At 38.3% G+C, this 21,991-nt stretch overlaps 1 protein-coding gene and 1 long non-coding RNA gene across 3 annotated transcripts in view; one reads left to right on the forward strand and one right to left on the reverse strand.

Annotated features, from left to right (window-relative positions):
• The window catches only part of dph1 (diphthamide biosynthesis 1), a 107,413-nt gene that overhangs the window by 65,260 nt on the left and 20,162 nt on the right, over nt 1-21,991 (reverse strand). Inside the window, exon 3 of one of the 2 annotated variants that reach the window (XM_055196630.2) lies at nt 20,893-20,956. In XM_055196630.2, coding sequence (XP_055052605.2) covers nt 20,893-20,956 — 64 coding nt within the window. Of the gene's footprint in view, nt 1-19,861; nt 20,008-20,892; nt 20,957-21,991 lie in introns of those variants that run through there. The other variant, XM_055196631.2, reaches the window with a different exon arrangement.
• Nucleotides 10,951-13,642, forward strand: LOC141361764 (uncharacterized). The gene is made up of 3 exons (XR_012367949.1): nt 10,951-11,203; nt 12,169-12,233; nt 12,610-13,642. It is a non-coding gene; the product is annotated as an uncharacterized lncRNA (long non-coding RNA).

Genomic DNA, 21,991 nt, shown 5'->3' on the forward strand with positions numbered 1-21,991 from the left:
TAAATATATGCAAACGGTACAAACCCCAAAGTAAACAATGACGCAAGTTATCGTCTCCAATGTAAATCTCTTTCTTGGACTACAACAAACACATGGATTGTAGACATCAGTTTACTTCCTGTGATTGGTGATGTAGAGAAGAACAACATTATCATTATTCCTCCCGCTTCGGACTCTCAGCCTGTAATTTAACTCCTGTTAGCAACCGAATCTTTCAAACATGGTAAGGAGCATCACATTTCCTGCTGATGTCAGAGGTATTCAGGCCAATCACAACGTACAGATTAGCTGGCCAATCAGAGACACAGAGCTTTTCAATCTGTGCGTTTCAGGAAGACAGTACGGAATGTGAAAAATAATGTTTTTTTTTTAACCATACACCACGCAAACACATTGTACTATACAGTACACAAAATAAAATAGTTTTTTAGCAATGAAATAGGTGCTCTTTAAACTTGTTTCATTAATAAAATGATAAGGAAAATAAAAACTAAACTACAAAAGGGTCAAATGTGTATTTTTCTCATATTTCCATTTAAAAATATGTTGGTGGGTTTAGGAATAAATTATACCTATTTGAGTGGGTTGCAAAATGAAAAGTTTGGGAACTGTTGGTTTACAGAACAGAGATACTATTGGGCTTCCCTCCATTATAGATCATGATTGCTTCTAACAGAGCAACAAATACAACTTCAACTAAATTAACATCCTTCTTGTAAAGATCTTCTCGACCGTAAAATTATGAATAAAAAGTCCTAAAAGAAAATCTTAATAAAAACTGAATCAGGGAAAACAAACCTGAATTGCTTTGAGTTTGTAACAGTTGACTAAATCAGTGGTTTTCAAACTGGGGGCCGTTTTATGACATTTTATAAAATACATTAATTTATCATGAATTCTGTGTAATTAAACCTAAAAAATAATAAGCCAACTAACCAACAGCACTCCTAGTTATAATTTTATATGTTTTGCTTAATTAAAATATTACATTTTAAAACTGTTTTTGTCATAAATTTTCTTTCGGGGGGCCACGAAAAAATGCACTGTACACAAGGGGGCCGCACGCTGAAAAGTTTGGGAACCACTGGACTAAATTACTCATCCCACAGCACCACTGTGCAAGGGCACAGGATTTTTAATTTATAGTTTCATAAAAAATAAAGATCGTCTTCGGGACAGCACTGAGGACCATGCGGACAAGAAGCTCTGTGTGTAATTAGCTGGGCCTGACTGCTGCACGCCACCTTTATATTTCATAACCATGTACGATCTCACACACATCAAATAACATGAAGAAAGATGTTGGCTCAGAAAGTCTTTAATAGTGTCTGTGTGGGGGCACTCTCGGACTGAGTCCAAATGTGTTGACAAACTTCAGTAAAAACTCCTGAACAAGCATGATGGGAAACAGTGTGTCAGACAGACAGCCGATTCAATTCCCAAAGTACCATCTGTTTTCACAGGCTACTCAACAGATCTGTAACAAAACCAAACAAGTTCTCAACCCCGCAATTTGCCATCCTGACAAGACCAATCGAAAAAAATATCACATTCTCCAGGTTTCTGTTTATATATTTATGCTGTACCTTTTTGCTACCAACACTCAGTGTCTTTCAATCCAGTCCTTAATTTAGTACATTACGCTGTAGGATTGATTACGTGAAGACTCCCTGGGACCTGCTGGAGGTGTTCAGGTGTGACGTACATTTGCAGGTTCTCCTCTTTTCAACTCAGTGTGGTGTGCACAGCATGCATCTAAAAATCTATATTCCAGTTCTCGGTAAAAAGTATATACATTTCTTTGCCTACTTGCAATCACCTCTTGCAAGATCCAGAAAAAAGAACAGCAAAAGGGCTAATAAAAGTATAGCGTAAGATTTTCCCAAATTTTTGAAAAGCCATCTCCACTGTTTAAAAAAAAATGCACATGTGCAACACTCTACCTACAGGTCCGTAGCCAGCCTATTGAAAGGGGGGGTTCTTTTTTTCAAAAAGTGGACATTTTTGCAGTTTTTTCCTCCTTTTGTATTTAATTATGAGCAGGGCCATAGGCAGGATTTTATAAATACAGAGGTCCATATATGTATTTTTCTAGGGCATGCACCCCAGGAAAAAAATTATTTCTCTGCTCTACATATATGAATTTCAAAAAACATCAGAAAACCAAAGAATCAAATAACTTTAGATTTCAAACCATGTCAGTATGCAGAAGATTTGTGTTGGTCATTATAGGAATGCATTGTAATAATTATTTTACCATCCTGGGCACAATGGGCTGTCAGTAAAGTAAACTAGGCTTACTGAATATAGGATCATTTTAGTGAATTAACTAAAGGCCATCAATAATTAGTTTATTAAATTAATTCAAAATATGCACACACTTATTATACACTTAATATGCTATCAGTAATGCAGGGAACTATAAATGGGTTGGCAGAGGCTACTTTAGGGGGTCCATATCCCATGAAAGAAAACTGTAATTATTAAAGAAAGCATAAATGAATCTACGATTACTTCACATTACCCCACATTAGATAAATATTCTTCTTGCCCTGCATGAATTATACTAACTGTGTAAGATGTAAACATAATGCAAGCCTTAATTTTAAACTTCTCACATCTGATTTAATATCTTGTTAATGAAGCAAAAGGCTTCTTGTTAACTGAAGTAACTTTAGTAAAAGTTGTTCAGAAAATCAAAATTCCACGATAAACCTTAAACTTACTTTTAATAGCAGAGCTCAACATATATGTTACAGTCAGGACCAGTGAGTGACTTTCTCTTCTTTTGTTGTTTAATTAACTTTAATGACTTCAACAGGTACTGTTTATTGGGCTTTAAGACCGAATGCAATAAAATGTTTAAGCCAAAAGATGAATATGGACTCATTTAAACTCCGTGCACGCGCATTACCGGTGGGCGCACGTGATGCGTCGCGTTTTCAAGTTCAAGCTTCGCAGCAGTTCAGTACAACACAGTGAATTTAGTCATACAGTAAAAAAGATATCTTAAAGAATTAAAGAGTGGCGTTGAATTTTGTTAATAAACACGCTAAATAATGGGAAGTGAATTACTGGAGGGAGTTAAAGCAGCGCATTAAATTTGGACACCCATATGTGCTCAGCTGCAGTAATGTTTCTTGTCTTGTCACCTTGACAATCACTGCGTTTCATGTTTCACATCATTAAACTGCTGTATAGTCAGCGTTTGATTACTTACATCTTTCTTGCACTTTCACTAATAATGGCGCTTTTCCATTGCATAGTACCCCACGGTTTGGTTTAGTTTGGGTCGGGTCAGCTTACTTTTGGGAGCTTTTCCATTTGGGATCACTTCGTAGTACCCGATACTTTTTTTCGTACCACCTCGGTTGGGGTTCCAAGCGACCCGAACTGATACCAAACGTGACGCGTAAACACTGTAGTTCACTGATTGGTCTGAGAGAATCGTCATCGGCGCCGTCATCCTATTATGTAAAATATTAGCTTTAGCTTAAGCTTACTGCTAGCTTGCGCTGTCTCGAGCAAACATGTTGTCATCTGTGCTCTGTTTTAAGTTTCCAAACACCCTTTTAGCAATGAAAAACATCCACAGGTTGTGAATCAGGAACACATAAAAGTTTTTTCCAGACTTGCAGTTTGTGGCGGAACATTCGCGACGTGCATGTCAGTATTATTTATGCTTTAATGCAACTTCATTGAGGCTCCACAGAGCGCCGTCGACTGACGCCACGGGTGTTTGAACAGAAACTGTCATGTGAGACAGAGGTAGTTATAAACGCGATGTGCAAACATCTATTTGTGGTGGCCAATTTTAATTTTGTGGCGGACTTATAAATAAATAAATGTATGGGAATGTACAAGGACGCTCTCTCTTGTATGAGGTCACAGCCGTATGCAGCGCAAATATAACGACACGCCTATAATTCCTCCCACTGCAAAGTGATACTAAACTCAATGGAAAAGCTAACCACGCCAAAGTGAGGTGAGCTGACCCGACCCAAACTAAACTAAACCGTGGGGTACTATGCAATGGAAAAGCGCCATAACTGCGCATCTGACCCCTGTGTTGCACCTCTGTCTGCCTGGTCTGATTTTATTGGTCATCCCGGAATAATTTTGACTTTATCTTACTTAATGGGGTGCAGCTCAGACCTGTTGGATTGTGACACCACACTACCGCGAGATCTATTTAAAAGCATACTGAGTCATTTACTATTGAATCGGTCTCGCGGTGCTAAGACGTCACATGCAGATCGGTCTGCGCAGCCAGAAGTCAAACGAACGCTGAGCGTTGAGTCAAATAAAACGAGCATCAGAAAATGACAGAAATCATGCGTCCAGCTTCAATAATGTATCATTAATTTTAAACAGGAACCCAAAATATTTGTCACAAGCAGTGATTAAAACAATGATGACAATAATCAAGGAAAAATAAGACTTTAATTCTTGACCTTTTGGCAGTGAGGGGGGGTTCGTTCGAACCACCCGAAACCCCCCTGCCTACGGGCTTGACCTACTCCTTGAGAGGGAACGCCTGTTAAACGTGTGCACGAGCTTACATAAACTTTTACTAGCAGTGATTTTAAAAGGATTTCTCCAAATAGCATGCCAAACTTTACCTGTTGAGTAGAAATGTCGCGACTGATGAATCAGTGGGAAGCCCAACCTGTGCTTTTAGCGCATGCCAGCCTGTGAAATATTCTCCCCAAAATACTCTTGTTTCTTTCTTCAGAAGCCTTTCTCTTCTTGTCATACAATCCGTAGACACTTTTTCTCTTGTGACCCTCAGACATTTTGAAAAATAACGGTGAGAACAACGAAACCGTAGCTCACCACACAAATACACTTGAAAGTGCACATGCACAGAAAGCAAAAACTACACAGGGATGAGCACGTACGACAGCCTTACGCAGACATATCACCAGAATGATTGACAACTAGGAGGACCAATCCTTTTCATTTAAGCATATTAAACCATGAGGACATTGCATATATGATCTTGCATATAGTTTGTCTTCTGTTAAAATTAACAGTGGTTTAATGTAGCTGCTTTAATAACAATTCTTTTATCAGAATTTTCATTTTTGGGTGAACTTTTTTATTTAAGCACATTAAACAGTCATTTATTAGGGTTAGGTCTGTGTAACTACATACAGTACATTTAACTACAGTCTGCTTTATGCTGATATCAATGATACGAACACTTTAGATCAAAGATACACAAATCATCTACCAATAAAAATGTCGAATAATGACCCATGGTGACACTGTTTTTCCACAGAACACAAAAGGAGATTCTTTACCACCATGACACCTCAAGATATGAATAAGCCATTTTCTGATGCATGCAGTGATAAAAATGACATGATGTGGTATTTGGATGGCTGATATGATTTTACTGTAAAATTGTTTACATATTCGGCTGTTTTTTACCAAAACCAATCTGAGCAAAAACAATCAGCAAACAGCGTTTACATTTTTTGCTGATGCTTATTACTGTATGTGTCAAAGTGAGTCATAATATACTGCCACTGAATCCACCCAACCGAATATTCATTAAATGACTTCCTTTAGTACATCACATCAGAAATAAAGTCACACAGGTATAAATATGAAACGTGATGGAATTTTATTTTTGGGTAAACTTTTCCTTTAACAAATCAAACTGTACTGCAACTGTCATCAATAGAAATATGATATTTCTTGTGCGAGATGCCATTTAGTTGGGATATAAAGTATACAGAAAGTGACTTGCTCAGCTCAGAAAACTGCCCTGTAAAGTCAGATATTAAATGTGTTTGTCACACCACAGAAAAATGTGTTATTAATCACCCAACCAAATTTGAATAATGGAAAAATTGCCAAGTTAATAAAATAAGTTATCAAAATCTTGGAAAAATAGGCAGCATTCTCTGCTCTCAAGAGGCGTGTCCACTGTAAGCACTGAAACCACGCCCACTCGCGGGAAAGCTGCCATCTCTTTTAAAGGAACAGTATGTAGGATTGTGGTCAAAACTGGTACTGCAATCACAAAACTTGTGGCTAAAACTGGTAATGCAATCTCACAACTGGTGGCCGATACACAACATGACAACATAAACATCAGTTGAGGGCTGTAACTCCACTTTTTAAATGACAATATCCTGGCCAGACCACTGTTGTCAGTGATATAAGTATTTGAAATGAAAATTATTTCTTAATGTCTAGTGACATATCAAGGCCATTTTATGATTAATTAATATACATTACATTACATACTGTTCCTTTAACTCTGAAAAAGTGCTACAATCTGAATCGATGCCTGCGATTGTGTTAGGGCCGGGGCCATGCACTGTGGCTCAAGTGTGTCTTTGAGCCACTGTTTTAGTCCCGCCTAAAAAATCCTGAACTCTTTTTAAAAAAAATTTTAACAGCTTAAGGGTCTAATCACACCAAACACATTTTAAACGCAAAGCGCGACGCACTGATATTTTCCCCCCAAAAAACTGACCTTGTTTGAGGGTGAGAGGTGCACAAACACGCAGGAAACAGTGAAGTCTGGTTGATCCAAATAACTGTAAACCTCCGTCACCACAACAAAAGGCCCACCTCTCCCCTCATTTGATTGGACAATGGAAAGACGGGAATGACGTCGAAAAAGCATGTGCTGCGGCTGGCGGGAAAATCCGCAAGGCGTTCGGCGCGCATACCCTCCATGCTCATAGAATATCATTCAAAAAAGGCACCACAACTGCCATAAACACGTTTGGTGTGATCAGCCCCTAACTCTGCAATTCAATACTACATAGTTTACAGTCTTTGTGGCGTGTTTCAGCAATACATTTCTAATATTTTCAAAGATTGACTTTACAGGGGACTTTTACAGGGAAAAATATTTTGTCAGGTTTTCCCATTTCACCCACCATTAGCAGGTATGACAAAAAGTTAATTTTGGACTCTCCTCATCCCTCAAAACATGACTAGCCATTCAGTTCATCAATCTATTGTGATTCCGACACTATTAAAGACAGAAAACAGAGCTGTCTGACTCAGGTCCTTAGCATCTATGTCGCTCTCTCTTTCTTGTTCTCTCACTCCTTCCCTCACGGTAGTCCATGCCAGCAAGACAAGGAAACACACTGGGCGTGTAGGCAGGTAACTCATTACACAGAATGGCACGGTAGCTCATTAGTCATCAGCACAGACACAGCGAACAAGACTTAGCGAGAATAAGAGTGAGAAAGACTGAGAAATTGGCTTGTTCTCCCAGTGGCTGTGGGCCTGGTGATCTCTCCTCGCCGTACGAGCTCCTTATATAAGAACTGAGGAAGATAGACAGCTGGGACTCAAATACACTCACACACATACAAAATCATATCATCGCTTCTGCCACCTACAGCTCAGCTGTGCGATGCAAGTAAGGAACGGGGACTGTCGGCCCCTACCGGGATCTTTCCTCCACACTTACTCTGACATTTCCCCTGCAGGGGCCGTGGGCCGCGGCTTGGAGACGTAAAAAACGCCCAAAAGAAACGTAGAAAGGGCACAGCATATCATCATGAACGCATCATCCCAACTGTACAGTATGGTGGAGGAAACATCATGATTCAGGCATGCTTTGCTGCATCAGGGCCTGGCCAGCATGCAACCATTGAGGGGGAAGATGAAATCCCAAGTATATCAGACAATTCTTCAGGATAATGTGAGAATGTCTGTACGTCAGCTGAAACTGTGTAGAAGGTGGGTGATGCAAAAGGACAACGACCCAAAACACAGGAGCAAGTCCACAACAGAATGGCTTCAGATAAACAAAATCCACATTTTGGGTTGGCCAAGTCGGAGCCCAGACCTCAACCCAATAGAGATGCTATGGACTGACTTGAAGAGGTCCATACACATGAGACGTCCAAAGGGCTAAAGCAGTTCTGCCAGGAAAAATGGGCTAAAATAATTTAATCCTCAACAATGTGCAACAGCTACAGAGAAAGTGCCTGATTGAGGTTATTGCTGCCAAGGGGGGTCAACCAGTTATTTATTGTCATGCTGCATTCACACCAGCCACGTTAGAGGCATCAAGCGCGAGTGATTTCAATGTTAAGTCAATGTGAAGACGTGTTTGCGCGCGTCTGGAGGTCTCGCGGCACAAATGAGGCATTTAGTGCGGCGTGGTAGACGCGATTCCACCTCATTCGCACGTCTAATGGCGCAAGTTGAAAATTTTTAACTTTGGCGGAAAAAGGCGCGGCATTAACCAATCAGGAGCTTGCTCTAGGAGTGATGTGATTACAGAAATTTTTGCAGAATTTTCACGTGGATGTCTCAATGACTAGGCTTTCACGCGCGAATGAAGCAAATAAACTCAAACTGTTCAAGCGGCAAACTAGGCGCGGCAGATGCGATTTTGACGCCTCAAAGTGGCTGGTGTGAACCCACGGTAAGGGTTTACTTACTTTTTCAACTGAATGTTTAATGAGTTTGTTCAATAAAAACATCAAAGATCAGAATTTTTGTGTGCAATTATTTTTAGACACAATATGTTTGTCAATATCCTTGAATGATCAGATCACATTTTATGACAAATTTATAAAGGTTCACATACTTTTTCTTGCCACTGTAGCAAGGATAGCAATTTTGGAAAATAAATCAATATCACATACTGACCAAGGGCGTCCACTTGTTGATGTGAATGACTGACAGACTTTTAAAGGACGGTAGTATGAAAAATAAAATAGTGTTACCATCTTTTTTTCATAACGTAACACACAAAGACAATTTACAAAAAAATTCTTGTTGTTGTTTTAAAAGTTTACCTCAATGGTGTGAAACACCATAAGACTCAAAAATGAGGTGATAATAGCTAGTAAGCTATTCCTTTTACCCTCCATTATGCTGATGCACTTCAATGAACTGAATTCTCTTAAGCTGGTACGTCTGTAAGAACCCAGCATATTATCTTAATACTGAGGGCAATGCAAATGCATCTACATAAACGCTGTGTTAGATGGATGAAATGACAAACACAGTCGAGAACTTGAAAGCAACAGTTGTGACTGTACTGTACTTTTCATAACACATAATGAGCAGCAATCAATAAAATAAAAGCTTAGACCTTTTAAACAGGAAACGCGATGACAATCCTACATTGCTATTCGGAGTACTTTTAGCTGTGAAGGCGGTATTATCAAGAACATAACATATTCCACTCTCTTTACAAATCCCCAACACGAGGGCAAGAAGTTTTGGCCCAGTGCTGTTTATGTGTTCAATAGGCCTCTCATCACATTTTTTACGCTGTCGGAATCGGCTGTCGGTGTATCAAAGTCAGAATGACGTACGTTTAGCTCTTGTGGTTTGTTGCAATGTCTCTTAACAAGCTAAAACTCAAAGTCGAACATCAGTTAAAGCTGTTCTTTTAAATGACTTAAACAGCAACTTGTCAAAAGACAGACTCTGTACTACAGCACCCTGTGATTTTTTTTTAATACCACATCGTATTAGCATGAATATCTTTAGCTCGGCATATCTGATGTTTTGTTGGTGTAGGTGGTTTGTCCTGGGTAGTGAAGTGTGTAGTGTCTACATGCAATCTACCTGGAGAATATCTCACAAACACCTCACGAAACTGCAAATTCAATTAGACAATTAGTATGCGTAGTTCTGTGTGTGTGAGTTTATTATTATTTATCATAAATAATTTGCACAATATGTGTGTGTGTGTGTGTGTATATATATATATATATATATATATATATATATATATATATATATATATATATATATATATATATATATATATATATACACTTGTCACATCAGTTTACATACAGTTTTTAATACTATACACACATTTTCTGTATTTCAATGTATTCTATTAAAGAGACCGAGAAACAATTATATATAATCACTATAACATTGCAAAAACAACAAATCTAATTCTGGCATGCATGGTGGCCTACTTTTGCACAGTACTGTATTAAATAAATAAATGCATTTATTATTATATCTATAGAATTATTTACGATTATTTATAGAATTATTTTTTGCCAGTTTTAAATATAACGTTGATTTTTAAAAGTCAAAAGCATGCCGCAATCAAATGTGCTGCTGATGGGCATGCAAATTTAATTTCTGTGGTTGTTTTTTGAAAAGCAAGTGATATACTCCATAATATGATTTTGCACATCCAACAACAACTATATTATTACAAAGCTAATACTGCATGTTTTGGCATTAGGTAACATATTGGAGTAGTTTATATTTGTTATTACGCAATGAGATGCACAGTGTTCTTTTTAATGTTCTTTTCTTTAATATTCACAACACTTTTCAACAAAACATTGATTACATTTAAGAGACAAATTATATTAAACGGAATTCATTTTAAGGAAGCAAACAAAACTTAAATTCAACTCCAAAAAATTATGTCTTATGACCCATTCCATTTCTACCATCATATTAGCCTTCAATCCATTACAACGCACAATATATGGCGTTTAAAATTACAGTCTTAATAATTTAATTAAATTGAAACAAAACAGTAACAACATTACAACAATATTTAAACACAACAATATTCAAACATAAATATAAAACAGACATTCTCTATTAGTATACATGTTGAAAACAATCTGATATAACATTTATAATAGCTGCACTAAGTTTACTATTTTGGGCAAAACCTCCGTTGCAAACCTGAATACAAATGAATCATTTTCACTTTGAAAATGATGCCCTGTCGCGTTAAAACCAGCTCTTAGTAAGTCTAAAATTTAACTCAATTACAATGCCTGGCGTACTCTGCACCCCCCCTAACGGCGCCCCTGCAGGATATATAGGCCATGCCTTTCGGCTGTTTTTAAACTATCGACCGATACGGATTATTGGCCTATATATAATATTGCATCTTTAATTATTACTTTTTTTAGCCTTTTATTATGGAGGAAAGTAGAGAGTCGAGGTGATCAATCACTCTAAAAATGGCTGGGTTATTTTTTAACCCAAAATGCTGGGTTGAGTCTGTTGGGTTGTTTTGCTGGGTTATTTTTTTACATTTTAAACACTTTTTGGGTAGTTTCAGTTTTCTAGGTGTTGGGTTAAAACTGCTGGGTTATTATGTTGGGTTGTTTGAAGAGGCTCACGCGTGCTTCGCGCCCTTGATGTTTGAATGTGCTCAGCAATGGTCGTCGTGAAAGGACAGAGTCACTGAAGCAGTTGTTTCAAGGTAAGTTTATATGCTTTTGTGAACATTTCATGAATATAAACAAGATTATAACATTTTGCGAGACAGCAACGTGTTAATTTATACTGACTAAGACAACGGGTGTAATTTGGAGGAATGATGACTGTTACCTCAGATCGCCATTTACACAAATTGACTTGAATAATCGTTCTAAGATGTTTGATATGGCATATAAAATTAATAAAACATGTTATAAAATCCACATCACACGGTTGAGTACGTTAACTCATGACAATTTCTGTAAGCCTTTAACAAAGCGAGTCAAAACCGGTACAGAGTGGACCTCCGCAACCCACTTCGGGTTTTTGTGTCACACACGCGCATAGTTTTCCCTTTCCCAGCTTAACAAGCGATAGCGACGCTGTTAAATTAAATTTAGCGACAAACGAATTGCTTTCTTGTCATTCGATATGTAAAGACAGACCGCAAAGGGCGAGCAGAAGCACATGTTAACTTTACCGGCGGCGCCGCGGCGGAGGATCACGGAGCCGTCGTCTACGCTGTCACTGAGGCAAAGACAAGAAGCACATAATATTCACTTCACAGTCGGTACGGCAGGTAACGCGTCGATAAATTAAAACGAAACAGCGTTTCCAAGAACTGGTGTCTTATATGTATGCTTGTTCCTCTCTTTTAAAATGAAATAATAATTTAAGTGTTTGTACATGAACTTGAAAACATAAACGTATTTGTCACCAAGACGGAGGCTGCGTGGAAGTGACTATCTGTTAACAAACATGTATATGTGTACTGTTATATGAATTTAGATGTGTTATTGAGTCGTATTTAGTTACTATTTTATATTCATTTCATAATATTTTTGGGTTGTCTCCTGTGATTTCAAATGTATATTGACCAACCCTCTGATCTGTGGCTGATACTGTAACAGAGATGTTGTTTTTAGCAGAGATCAGATGTGATGTTGTTTTCCAATTCTTTTTTTTTAGAGTGTGCAGAGTTTTAACGTCCATCCATTGATGAGGCTAGCAAGACCTTCAAACAACTTCAGCCAGTAAGTATAACATTTAATAATTCCTATTTAAAATATATTTAGAATGTCTTAATTATCTGCTAAATTTTAGTTCTGCAGTACTTTATTCTTTATAGTCAGATCAGATCATCATATTTGTCAGTCTGTGTGGTTTGCAGCCTTTGTTGTTGGCACAACAGTTAAAGGAGTGTAACACCAAAGTCTTATGCAAACTGTAAACAGGCTATTGCATTTTTGGAAAAAAAAATCTCACACGTGGTGGTAATGCAGCCAGGGATGCAAATGAAACCCTTATAATTTTTATAAAATATATAATTCACTTGGCCCACATGGTTTTCGGAATACTTCAATCTGATAATTCAGTTCAGACCACTAAAAGTTTTTTCCTCTTTTGTAGATTGCAACAAATGTGGTGGAATTTCTTCACTGGACAGAATCCTCGAAACCCTTTCCTTTCGTCCTGGCCATGGGAAACATGCAGCAGACCTCTCAATCTTTTTTCTCAATCAGTCTCTCTGAATACGGAAGTGACTTAAACTGCAATTCGGCCAAGATGGCGATGGTACGCACCGCCTACTTTAAGCTTCAAAAATGCTCTTCACAAACCAATAGGTGACGTCACGGACACTACTTGCATATTTTTTACAGTCTCTGGTTTAAAGGCATTTTAAGTGCTTAAAAAAATAAATACCCCAGGCAATGTGCTTCTATGGGAATTCCTGTAGTCTGTCATTTTTCAAATGGATGAATCCCCTGCTGTTCGATTCCTTTGTACATCTTTGTTCGCGACGAGTAACTTTAATAAATGAAGTATTTTTAGTCAAATACATTCCATTCTGTGAAACTTAAAACATTTGTTCTTTAAAAAAACTTTACACATCTATGAATGATTTTACTTTTCATTTAACAATTACATTGTTTCTTTTCTTACACTGCTGTAGTTTTGTTTATGTACATTTCAGTATTTCATATATATACTGTAAAATTACAAATTCTGTCTTAAATTCAAACGAATTGATTCAACCTGTTACATTGTTACTTCAATGTGCATAATTTATGATATTTTATAAATATATTTATACTTGGGTCAGTAAGCAGTCCTTTAAATGATTTTGCAACTTACAACTGTAAAAATGTAAGAGTTTGTAGTTATTTTGCAATCAAATAAACATTTATTTGCTGTTAACAATGGTCTTGATTTACAATAAAGCACATGATAAAAATAACCCAGCAAAAATAACCCAAAACCCAGAATATTAATCCCATAAATGGTTAAAATGACTACATGTTGGGTTTTCTCAACAACCCAACCTGCTGGGTTAAAATGTGTTACCCAACGTGTTGGGTTACTTTAACCCAGCATGTGTTCTGTCCAATATTTACCCAGCGCTGGGTTGCCAATTGGGTTGTTTTTAACCCAACCATTTTTAGAGTGATGACATTATATTTATGTATTCAAAATATTCATTGAATCTAAGAATCAATATTTTCAGATACATTTTTTTAAATTAATGTAATGTTTTTGAGAAAAAGGAGACTGACCATCATTTAGAGCAGGTCTGTTAGAAAGTGTACACTGCTGGAATGAGTCAATGTAAACTTTTTCTACTCAACCAAATGTTTGAACAAACTTAGAACTGCGCAATGCTTATACAAATAATAAAAACAAATTTGACCCTGGACCAAAAAAAAAAAACAGTCATAAGTATATTTGTAGAAAAAGCAAAAAATACATTGCATGCAAAAAATGTGTGCCAAAAATCATTAGTATAATGTAAATATCATCTTCCATGAATATATTTTATACATTTCCTGCAACAAATATATCAAAACTTGTGGATGCAGCAAAATCATAAACAAAATTGGCCAAAATCTCGCCTACAAATTGCTATTGTTGCAACCCGCTCTTTGGGGATTTCCCATTCAAGTCAATAGTAAGATGCATTGCTAAGGACTTCATTTGAACTTTGAATGCGATTCTTTTCAATATTTTGATTTTTTTCACTCTCATATTTTCAAATCATTGTATCTCTGCAAAATATTGTCCTATCCTAACAAACCATACATCAATGGAAAGCTTTCGGATGATGTTTAAATCTCAAATTCAAAAATATTTAGTGTGTTCCAGGTCACAAATAACATCACAGTTTTTAATCGTAACATTAGTTTTACTTTGTACATTTTTTTTTTACATTTTTACCTTGTGTATTAATATAATTTCCTACATAACTAATCCACCTTACAGGAAAACAAGCTGCATCCCTCACGACCATTTGGTGCATATTAAATCACAATTCAAATGTGATATAGTGATGCATTTCAATGTGTATCATACATGCATCAGGACTTCTTTATCAGTGTGTGAAATCTCTGGCGAGTGGCTACAGGTGTGCGAAAGAGCATTATGTGCATTATATCCATGAAGCCAATGTGGCCGAATCAATTTCTAGGAAATCATCTGCCCCTTCACCCTCTGTAGATGATCTCAGTAACGGTTGAAGACATGTAATTGTACTTTGTGAGTCATAAGATATATATATATATCTTCTGTGCACGTCAAAAGCAGGAACATTTGCCTCTACGGATAAGGGACTGTTTGTGCGTGTATACTGTATCAAGTACAGATTTGCTGTAATACGTAGCAGCTTGTTCTCATTAGAGCTTAAAACCTCATCTAGTATAATCAGCTTATATCCTGACTGACTACACTGCCACAACCTCTTTTCCACACACTGACACGGAGCTGAATATCCATCATGGATCACGTGACACAAGCAGCAATCTCTCAAGTTCTTCTCTTTCCGGCAGATCACATGAAGACCAGACGGCTGATTCTCTTTCTGTTTCAGAAATGAGGATAGGGTTTGTGCTTTAATTGATTTCAAACAGATGAAAGTGCCTTTTCAAGTGCTTACAGAAAATACAAAAATGTGCAACAGCACTTGAAAATCTATGAAGAATGTCTAGCAATGCTACTGTGAGCTAATTAATATTAATGAGCAGTGTGTTCTCTATTGTGACATCACTACCCGTCCATCCTCAAACCCCACCCCTCCAAATTGCGTTCTCTTTTTCTATCCATGTTCCTGGCTTACTTAGTATTATTTTGGTGTCATGTAACTATTAATCCTTTTCCACGGCAGCATGACCCTAAACAAACTGTTAACTGAGGTCAAACCCAACATAAAAACCTACCTGCCCCTCTGTGACCTCCTCACATCATGGATTTTTCCAACAAAAACACCTTGATTTCTCCAGCATGCTGAGCAGAGCCAAAGGCTAATGAAGATGCGAGACAGCGTTTGCCAACAAGTGCTTCATGTCTAAACTGCCTGAGCCCTAAATACCACTGAGAAATAAATGTCCTATACAAGTCAAGTTAAAAGCCCTCAGAGAAACATCAGATCGAAGACAACCTGCTGACTGAAATCCAGAGATGAGGCTGTTTGAGAAGACGATGCAGAAGATGAAGAGAGGGAGGAATGGAAAGCTGTGGCTGATAGAGGGGTTGAAGAGTTAATTAACAGGCATTAATTGCTGTAATTAAACACTGACTGCTTTAAACAGGGATTTAAGAATGTATGGAGATTCGGTGGTGTTAAGTCCTATTACGATAAAAAAAGAGGCTCTTAGCTGAGCGCACAGTAACTCTCTTATGAGACGAGAGGAGACATTACATGTAAGACACTCAATGGCAATTTTTACACACTTATGTGGACAAAGAGGGAGAGAGGCCACAACTCTTACAAAAGTATGTTGATATTGCTCTTCTCTTAGCACTATGAGAGTAAATGGCAGCTGAGGCTGTCACTAACACTGTGCCTAACATGTCAATCATGCTTGACATTTGTGGCCTGCGCTGCATCAGAAACCGCCTACTCTTTAGTACATAGCAGGCGAAAAGCAGTAGGCGAGGCTAGTACGTCCAAATTCATAGTATCCCAAAAAGTACCTCAACGACCTAATTCTTCTGGCAAGATCCCAACGTTTTCATTCACTGGACACTTTACTGTCCCGTGAGCCTTCGGGAGAGGACTTATCCAATGAAGAAGAAGAAGAAGAAGGAGAGGTGTTGTTTTTTCAAAAAAGTCCAAAAGTGGTAACACAGCTCTATTCAAATGCAAATACATATATTAAACAGCTGTCCCTTGTGGTTAAATTGCATTTATTTAACGTCATTACAGTTAATGACTAACTTGTTTTTATGACGACGTATGTAAAGTGATGTATCATCGTGACAGATGTTATACGAATTCATTCATACTTTACATTTTTATATTATATAGTAAGGGAGAGCGAGGTAAGTTGTCACACTGTTCATAACTCTAACACTAGAGGCGCTATCTCAAAAATCAAATAGCCACTTTGTGTGACGACTTCGTTTATAGTCAACTTCGTGTTCAGATCAAGATCGCTCTTATCTGACGTTAGCACAATTTTCTTATTTTTTATGCAATACAACTTTGTTAGGTAAGAATGTTAAAAAGTATTATTTTGCACAAAATATAGGAGACAATAACATGTCTTTTGATACTTTAGCTGACGTGCTATGTTGAGCTAACCCTGAGATTTAGCCAACATTAGCACACATGTCAGTTTGGGGGAAAGTAGTCTTAGGTCCCGTTCACACTGCATATTAATTCAGTTGTCTCTTCATCTTTTAATGCTTAAAGGAAAACTTCACCCATTTGCATTAAGCTTTGTATTGTTAGAACCCCAGTCATGTTTTTAAATGGTCGTGCATCATTCCCTCAGTTTCCCCTGAGACGGGATAAATACTGATTTCAGTGAGGCACTTCCTTCTTTCAATGATGTAAAAATCGTCATTTTGCGTAATTGAAAGAAGGAAATGCTGTATCTCTGTTGAGTGTGAAAGACTACAGACACTCATTCCTCATTTTTCCAAGGTGGGGGCTATGGTTGGGACCCACTCATGCTACAAGCCTATTACAGATCAGTGGGTGGGACTTACGAAAATATACGAACACAGATGGGAAAAAAACTATCAGCCGCCATCTTTATGCTAAGCTAAGCTAAACAGACGTTGTGGAGCGAGCCAGACTTCATGTTACAATAACAGCGGAAGTTAATCAATATGATATGGAAGAGGGTGATTTTGCAAGCGTGATGCTCTAATCCGCTGTTCATTGCACCTTTATGAGCCACAATACAGCAAAGAGCTGAGGCAGATGGAGGAACAGAAGCCCGAGGAGTAGGCCGGAGCCTGGGCTTCGGCTGAGTAGAAGAGCCCGGGGAAGACACCGCAACCATCGGCCTCTGCTGCGTAGAGAAGCTTGGACAGACTACTGCCTGTATTCTCGCTGTGTGCTTTCTTTATAACATTTCTGCATCAGATAAGGATATGGACGTTTGTTTGGTGAATGTTTCCAGACAAGAAAGCAACTTTGCGTGTGTTTGGACGTGTTTATTTCACAGACGTGTTTCGGCTTACGAGCAGACGCGCTGCAGAGTATATGAGCTTGGACAGACTCTCACTGTGTGCTTTCTGTTTAACATTTCCGCATCAGATCAGGATATGAACGTTTGTTTTCCGGGCACTTTGCGCGTGCTTATTTTAAAGACGTGTTTCGGCTTACGAGCACAAGCTCCAAGAGCTGAGGCAGCGCGTATGTGGAGATATTATGCAGGGGACGCGTTTGTGTGCAGGAAGCAGGGATAAACGGACGTCTGACTAAAGTGAGTGTTTCTATTTTCTTTATTATACTAAGGTGGCATTTATGTACACAATAGCATATCTGAGCCGTGTTCCGATTAATGGGAGTGGCCTGCAGAGCTGTGCATTGTAGTGCATAGTGGGAGTTGTAGTTTTTCATACAAATGTGCTCTAAAGTCACGTTCTGTCTTTTCTCGGTCAAATAGGCACAAAATTCTAAATTTATGTTACATTTCGACTACAAATATGACCCACTTTCAATAAAGATATCGATGAAATGGCCCTTTAATTCTGTTTTGTACACACACAGTTCAGTAATTTACAGGACTGACAAGACAACCGCATTCTACAAGCAAATTAACTCCTGCAAAATGCAGGTAGTGATAATCGCATTTACAGAAACTCTGCATAGTGTGTACATAAACGAAATGAACAACTAGTAGTTAATAAAGAGTTTAAATGTGCATCATGGACATGAATCTCTTCTGAAAAAATAAATGCATAGAGAGGAAAAAAGTCTTCTGTATGCACGATGCAGAGAATGACAGAGGCACGAGCGTTTGCTGACTAGTGTTGCCAGATCTTGCACGAAAAAAAACAGCGAATAAATCCAATAATAAACCAAAATAAATCCATACGATTTACCTCAAAAATCAAAATATTGGGCATCTTCACACTTTAATAACACCAAAAACTTAATCGCTTCATATGCCAAAAGCCATAAACGGTAAAGTGCCAAAACGCTATGTAAGTACAAAAAACTGCAACACTGCAAGACAGCCCACTGTGGGGCAGCCTCACAAATGCGTACAACACACAACGCCAAGACGAAGGTTTATTGCAAAACATCAATTATTTTGGTCAAAGCTGTGAGTGATAAGCATGCGGGACGGCAGAACGTTGCTATGGTATCTCTGTGTCAATCATCACATTTTCGGGAGTGAGTCTTCTTCCATACAGACATGAAACAAACATTTAGGGGATTCACTTCCGCATTTAAATGCGGTTGTCACTCCCGAAAGTTTGCAGTGTGTACAAGGCCTTAATGACTTTGGGGCAAGTCGTCACATGCTTTTCACACTAGAAATAGTTAATCCCGGGTTAAGAGATAACCCTGGGTATTCATAATCTGACGTTGCACACTGTGCATTCCTAAACCCTAGGTCAGGTGTCTGAAACCGGTGTCAAGCAACCCTGAACACCTTGACTAGCTTCAGCTGTATTTAATTGGGGTCATAGCATTCTGCTTCGTTTCACACTGTGTGCGTTTGCACTGCCATGCAGGGTTAACCCCACAAAAACAGGGCTAGCAGGGTTTCATAACCCTGGGTTAATTTCAGGGAAAACCCCACTTTTAAATTACAAGTGTGAAAGATCCTTAACCTCCGGCCTAATCACAGCCGTGATGATATAGAGCAATATCACACTCCTACTCGAGCGATATTGCTAGTAATGAATACAACATATGTGCCTTCTTTCCTTTTATATGAGATTTATACCATTGATTTATTTCATTTGGTATGAGATTCATACCACCATACCATACTTCATCTAATACCTACTGTCACAGTATGCGATTTCAGACACAGCGCCAGTCTGTGAAAACTCTGCTAAAGTCATTTTTTTATTTACCGTTTAAGGTCATGTCAAAGATTGCAATCTAAAAATATATAAAACTAAGTCTAATCTCATAATTAGATTCTGACACTTTAGCCTCAATTTCACAGACAGAGTCACAAAGAATTTCAGATGGGTGCAGAATGACATGAGGATGAGTAAATGACCTAAATATTATAAACAAGCAAATGAAAGTGACTGCTTTTTGGTTTCCTGGTTGAGAATCACTGGGTTGGAAGAACTGTAAGCAAGAGTCTGTCAGCTAAACTATATCAAACAGAAGGATTAGAGGTTAAGCAGACTAGTCAACAGACACCAAGAGCATCGAAATACTCAAAAGCTGCCTGTTTCAACTCACCGACTCGCATCCAAATCGAAATCAGTGGCACTGAGTGAGACAGAAACATTTGGGCACCGTAATGTTTTCGTAATACAGATGGCTCCCTCTGGGAATGTGACAGCTTGAGAGCGGTACCCGGGGCTAAACATATCCCTCAATGGAAACGCTTACCCATCACACTTCAGCTCCATAGGAATGTGTCCCTCATTAGCACTAGCAGGCACCCAAAATAGTGCTCCGCTTTGGAAAGTGTGCATGCGCTTTAAAGAAACATTCATCCCGGGAGGCTCCTGACATTAGGGATCGGCCACACTCATACACACACTTGATTATTCAGCGCGTACCCCGAGTACATGCCGTGAATTCAAGCATTTTTGCATTTCTGCATTTGCATTACCATTAAATCTAATCGAAACAAGGGTGGGGGGGAGGTGATCGGACCGTCCACCTTTTCTGCAACGGCCCGCTATCTGCATTTAAATATGCTCGCGCGTACGGCAGGATGTTTGTATGCGTCGCATTCCGTGCCAAACTTAACCGGCTGTAATTAAGAAGAATAATAGTTTTGCCCACTTCATGTCATTAACTAGTGCGAGCGTGATAGCTAGCTTGTGTCTGCAATCGTGTCTAATTTTCTGCTGAGCCCCAGATACGAGCTAAGGCGGGGAACGATGATAAGCGCAGTTTTTTAATGAGCACAGAGGCTTTCTACACAGTGTCGACAACGAAATTACTGACATAAACGTCCAGTCCTGAGGTATGATGTGAGAGGAAGACTACAGTTCTCCACCAAAACCTAGTTAGCTGCCTTCTCAGGCAGCACTATCACAATCATGGAACCTCATAAGCGAATGTTTTAGAGCACTCTACATAGATAACAACACCATGTCTTTTTTAACAAGCGCAAATATACTCAATTCACTAGCAAATCAATGCAATATTTGACAATAGTATGTTGCTAAGTTTAAAAGCATACTGTATTCTGGGATTGCCTTTTCTACAAAGGATAAATGCGAAAAAAAAGTATGTGTGTGTGTGATACCACCTACCTCTCAATGATGTCCGCGATTACACAGGCAAACATCTGCAGACCTTCAGGTAACTGCAAGGCCACTACAGGTCAGAGAGAGAGATCAGATCAGATATAATATGGTACAGTACACCCTGACCTCTTATATATTACACTGGCAAAGCAGTGTATTTATAATGTAATGCAAATCAGGATATAACACAAGATGGTATCCAATTAGCTACTGTAAGGTATATATAGGGGTTGCCAACTCTTACACATTTAGTGTGAGAGAAACACTTTTGGCTTCTGTCTCACGTGTTCACACTGCCAAAACAAATGTTATGCCACACTATGAGCAGCCAATTATAATGACAAAATGCAAACATAAAAACCATATAATAAAATTAATTGGTTCACAGACAAAGACGGCAAAGCTTTTTGTGGTTAAACACAAACCTGAATTATTTTGAATTCATAAAAAGTAGCGTATGCCATGCTTCATAAGAAATTATATTAAAATGATTTCTTATGAATGTACACAACAGGGTTCCCACACCTTATTTAACTTCAAATTCAAGGACCTTTCAAGGAATTTCCAGGTCCAATACCCTCAAATTCAAGGACTAAATGTGGGGACACATTTCAAGTGAGAGCAAGATTACATCGTGTTACCTTTAAAGATACATTGTTACAGTTCCCGTTTCGAGGGAACTCGCGCTGCATCACTGCGGTGACACTTTGGGGACGCCTCCAAGGGTAAGTGTGTCTGAATGTGTATATCAAATACAACCAATGATGAGGCTTAACGATAAAGACAGGGTGATGCGGGAGCCAGGAAGTATATCGCTATCTGAAATATTGCCAGAGCTGGCATAACAGGGAAGTATGGCAAGGGAGACGCAGCGCCTCGTTCCCTTCTCATGGAACAAAAGTTACATATGTAACCCAAGACGTTTTCATGTGTCATACACAACAATGCAAAAAAGCATTTTGGTATGAATCAACATTCGCATACAGAAGATATAAGCATTTAAAGTGAACAGTTTAACACGTGTGCTTAAAAAGACTAGAATTTTTATGATATTATCCTACACGACACAGGGAATAATATGGATTTTTTTCCAGAAAACTTCTTG

This window comes from Misgurnus anguillicaudatus, chromosome 24 (genome assembly GCF_027580225.2).
Source record: "Misgurnus anguillicaudatus chromosome 24, ASM2758022v2, whole genome shotgun sequence".
NCBI classification, from domain to species: Eukaryota; Metazoa; Chordata; class Actinopteri; order Cypriniformes; family Cobitidae; genus Misgurnus; species Misgurnus anguillicaudatus.